The sequence below is a fragment of the Geospiza fortis genome, unplaced genomic scaffold, assembly GCF_000277835.1.
Source record: "Geospiza fortis unplaced genomic scaffold, GeoFor_1.0 scaffold69, whole genome shotgun sequence".
Classification (NCBI taxonomy): domain Eukaryota; kingdom Metazoa; phylum Chordata; class Aves; order Passeriformes; family Thraupidae; genus Geospiza; species Geospiza fortis.
The window spans coordinates 721,360-726,314 of NW_005054555.1; the positions used below are offsets into that span (position 1 = coordinate 721,360).

Sequence of the window (4,955 nt, forward strand, 5' to 3'; positions counted from 1 at the left end):
TTTCCCCCACTTTTTAACCAGAGACACAAACAGAGGCAGGTTTTTTGCCTGTTCCCATCCAGCTTTTTAACAGGGCAGAGCTGTGGAGGGAACAACGTGAGGGGATTTAGGGCAGGAACAGACAGGACAGGCTAGTCCTGGAATGTTCCCAGTGCTGGTTATGGCTCTCCAAGAACCTTTTTGGAGGTCTAGGGCAGAGGGAGCTGGGACAGCAATAATGGGACACCAACAGCTACAGCTCCACCTCCAGGAGCTTTAATGCCTGGCGATGGCACAGAGCGGAACCCACCAGCTGTGGGATTATGGAATATGGAAGGTGGCCATCTCTGCACAGCCAACAAGGGACGAAAACGTGGATTTTTAAACCCAAATGCCCTAACGGGGTCACTCTGAGGGCCCAGAGAGGACAAAAGGGAGGCAGAAGCTGTGTCAGGAAAGATGTCACACCTGTTCCCCCACAAAGAGTTATTCACTGCTTCTTTAGCCGTGGTCTGCAGGGAGCCCATTTTTACGTGCGCGTTGGAGGACCCTGAGGAAGCCTGGGAAGGGGAATAGTCTGAGTAAGTGCCTGAGGAAACGCTGTTATTCAGACAATGGATCTTATCTGCTTCAGACTCATCTGTCGACTCTGAAACAAAACACAGCAAACGCTTTCAGGGGCGGCACTCGGGAACGGAACGCCAGAAAAACACATTTTTAACTTAAATCTATTATTGCATTGCATCGCGTTGTACTGGTACGTGCACAAATGTCCACGGGCTATGGTTTACAAGCAGAGGTGGCACATCCCCATCACAAGGTTTCATCTCAAAGGCTGCAAATCCATCAGTACCTTTCTTGTCTTTACCCAGCAGGACGAGTTTGGGGGGGTAGAGCGGCGTCTCGGGCATGGAAGGACGGAGCTCCCCTATCCTCATCTCGCTGGCAGGGTGTCCAAAGGCATCCTGAGGGACACAACACGGCAGAGTGAGCACAGGGAACAGCAACACCTCAACCTGCAGCACACAAACAGCCTTCTCCTCGTGATCGTTCAAACACCCCAAACCCACCACGCGGGGAGTGCAGGAAGTTCTAATTTGTCAGCAGAAAGTTCTAATTAATCCTCCTCAAAATTAGGGTGATGTGCTCGTTATGGAAATGTGGACAAACCAGATGGAACTTGCAAGACACATCAAGGCCGTGTAAACATTTTTGAGGAAGTCAAGGTCGCCAAAAATGCTGCCAGCAGAAAGAAACAAACACTAATTGAGTGTAAACAATTGGTATTTCAGAGGGAGGATTCCTCGCTCAGTTATTTCTGGTGAGTCCTTCCAGAGATTCAGCTGTCCCTGGAGCTGTACTTAATTAAAATGGCTTTGTCTCTGAGGAGTTTGTGGCTAAATTAAAATTATTTGGATTTAATAAACTCCTGCCTGAGGGTTCAGCACACCTGACCTTCACACAGGCCCTGCAACAGGACATGTGCTGAAAATAACCCCAGTTAAACTGGGGGAGGAAAGTGGGACTCGTTCTTAGAAAGAGAAATTTTAAATTAGGGCAGTTAGGCCCCTAGGGTGGCTAGGAGGGAATGAAGGCACCAATGGGAATTTTGGGGCTTTTCTCATCCCTGCAGAAAGCTCAGAGATGAGGAGGATGGGGAGGCAGGGTTGGGTGACACAGGAGGGTCTCTGTACCCTGACATGTTGTAAAGGTTCTCCAGTGAGTTTGGAGAGGGAAGGCCAGAGGGAGAGATGTAATAATTAGAGAAACAATTTAAACTGGAGTACCCAAACCAAATCTGCATTGCTAGAATGTTTAATGCTGCAAGGTTTAAAACGTTTTCTTGTTTTCACTTACAAGGAGGAAACTTTCAGGGGTTTACTGCCATTAAGTACCTTTTGTAGTGACAGGGATTTGTAGAAGCATTTGCCATGTGATTTATCCTTGGAGAATTTAATCCTGTTTGCACCAGAGCCATTTCAAACCCTCTGTTTCTGATGTTCTGCTGGAGGCAGGACCTTCTTAGAAGAGCCATCCTCAGTTTAATCAATGCCCTCAGGGCTAATTCCTAAGGCAGTTCCATGGTGATTTCCACATGGAGTGACCCAGCCCTCCTTTCCCCATGCACAGGATTCCCCAGGTGCCCAGTGACTCCCAGTGCCCTTTCCCAGTGCAGTGGGACCAACAGGTGGGAGCCCAGTGCTGGGGGCAGTGTGGGTGCAGAGCAGTCACAGGGTGAAGTTCTCCACCTGAGCAGCCCAGGTGTGCCCAGGTGTGCCTGTACCTCTGAGCTTTGGGGGCAGTGCAGTGCAGAGCAGTCAGAAGGTGAATCTCTCCACCTGAGCAGCCCAGGTGTGCCTGTACCTCTGAGCTTTGGGCTCTGTCCTCCCTGCCCGGGGCCTCCAGAGGTGATTTCGGGCTGAGCTCAGGGTCAGGCTGGGGGCTCTTGGGGGGTTCTTTGGTTTCTTTGGCTTGGACCTGGAATCCCAATATTGTGCCATGAAACTTCCAGGAGTTTTAAGCTCAAACTGCCCCCACCTTGCTGGAAGAGAGGAAGAGCTGGCAGTTCCATTTTTGACAAGATGATGAGCTTCAGGCGCATGAAGTTCCCTATTTTATAGGATTTTCCTTTTCTTTTCATCCCCCAGCCCAGCTATCCAACAAAAACCAATGCACTTTTGAAAGAACCACTCTGGCATTTGTGAATCTGCCATGAATGTGTGAAATACGCTGTAAAAACCCCAAATCATATTCCATTTAATTCCACTCTCTTTAAGAGGACCTTTTTCTTACAAGCTGAAGAACAAAAAGGTCACTAACAGGAAGAAAATTGCAAGGAGAAAGGGAAGAGATAAATGCAATTGTGTTGAGTAGGTGCCTGGAGATTATTCCTCAGGATTTATTCCTCAGGATTTATTTCTCAGGATTAACTGGGGAAGGATGCAGGAAGAGGGCAGAGAACTGTGGTGAGGAGAAAATACCTGGTACTAACCATTAAAACAACTGGCAAGAGAAATATCACCAAATATTCAGGCTGAGGACGCAAGAACATTATATGATAAACATTAAATTAAATTATAATCCAGAGAGACAGAATGTTTGGAATGCTCAGACTCCTGGAATCTGCTTGGAGCAGCCCAGGGCTGTGGGAAGGGATGAGGCAGAGGAAATGTGGGATATTCTCAATGCAAACCCATCAAGAACAGGAACTGTAAAGACCTGACTTGCTGATTTTGATATTCCTCATTGTTTCTCATGGAAAGGCAGCACAAATCCCTGAATAATCCCAGACTCCTCTTTGGCCAAAACTCACATCTTCCAGAAAGAATTAGAATGATGAAGAGGTTTGTTGTAATTGATGATTAATCAAGACATTGTTTGCTTATTGTGAATGGAGGTGAAGGATGTACAGTGGATTTGACATGCAGCTCCTCGTTCCAGATGCTCCCTTTCATTATTTAGAAACAGTTTCTGAAGAGACACGTGCAAATTAATTGCAGGAAAAGCCACAAGAGATCAGAAACCAGCTTATCTGAGGATGAAAAGTGAGCAGTGCACCTGAAATTCAATTACCTGGGATCAGAAACTGCCTTCAGCCTTTAGCTACGTCACAACACACCTGCAATTTCAAAGTGCACTTTAACTCGAGGCTTGAGTTTGTCTGCTAATTATCTGCAAAGCAAATGGAGCTTAATTATGTTTTATTTAATGGGTTACAACTGAAATCAGGCCAATATTGTTCACCAATCCATTCACACTCTGCCTACACTTCCCGTGTGCTTCATCCTGGTGCAGGAAGCCAAGGAGAGGGAAATGTATCTGCACCACCCTGACTGGAGCTGAAAACCCCTCCCAATGTCTGGGAAGGACAAGATCATCCCTTTTCTTTCCTTCAGCTGCTGGAATAGTTGTGCTGCCACCCTTGACTCCATCCCAGGGAAATTGAAATCTGGAAAAGTTCCCCCATCACAACTCAGGAGCTGAAATCTCATCTCTGCTGGGGACACGGGGAGCTCCCAGCTCTGCAGGGAGGGAACTGCACTCCCATTTTTTTTTTGGTGGCACTTCAGGGGTCACTCTGGGCTCTGGCTGCAGCAGCTCAGCTCTTCCTGCAGAGTTCTGTGAGATCCCTGTACCCACACACCCAGGGATGTGTCCCAGCTGCACCCCACGTTTGTGGTGTCACTGCCATCTCCTCCTCCCTGGGGATGGATGCATTCCCTGGCTCTGCCAGCTCCCAGGACCCTGCTGGGGCTCAGCTCACTGGCATGTCTGTGTTCCCATTGAAAAAATTAACATTATTTTAACAAATATTAACAAACCACTGATTTCTGGAGGCCAAACGGCTAAAACCTCTGCCAGGCCACACAGATCAAATTCCAGGTGGAATAATGAAAACCCACAGAAAGCTGTTGAGAATACTCAAGTTCAAATGATAGATAATACAAAATAAATTCTATATATTCAGCAACAAGAGCAGAATTTCAAGACTCGTGGCCTGAGTCACCAGCTGGTTCAAGGACCAGATTTACACAGTGAGAATTTAATGAGTAAAAAGGAATCGTGGTGGAATTGAGGATTTCAGATTTAGATGGAAACATGAGTGATTTAACTTTGCTATTTTAGCTGAAATTAAATATTTAACTTCAATATTTTAGTCCTAATTGAAATCGTGCCTAGAGTTGAAGTCTTCTGAAGCCAGCTTGAAGAGAAAAATTTGGGGGCTTATTGTTTTAAGGAATGAAAATGTTTGACAGAAAATAAAACACAGCACTGAGAGAGCAGCTACAGCTGAATGTGTAATACTTGTGCCAAAGACATGGAAATCTGAGGGAGAAAAATTCCTGCCCTCAGGACTGGCTACAGACAGGGATATTTCAAGGACAAGGAGTTTATCACAACGTTCAGATAACAAAGGAGCGAAAAAGAAGGAAAATGTTTTCCCTCATTTATTTCTTTTCAGCATTAAAGCATTG

The 4,955-nt window shown here is 46.3% G+C and overlaps 1 protein-coding gene across 1 annotated transcript in view; it reads right to left on the reverse strand.

The window, feature by feature from the left end:
• The window catches only part of LRRC7 (leucine rich repeat containing 7), a gene marked incomplete at its 5' end in the record, with an annotated part of 23,056 nt that overhangs the window by 3,914 nt on the left and 14,187 nt on the right, over positions 1 to 4,955 (reverse strand). Inside the window, 2 exon segments of the mRNA XM_031064089.1 lie at positions 448 to 628; positions 833 to 944. Of these exon segments, the coding sequence (XP_030919949.1) occupies positions 448 to 628; positions 833 to 944 (293 nt within the window).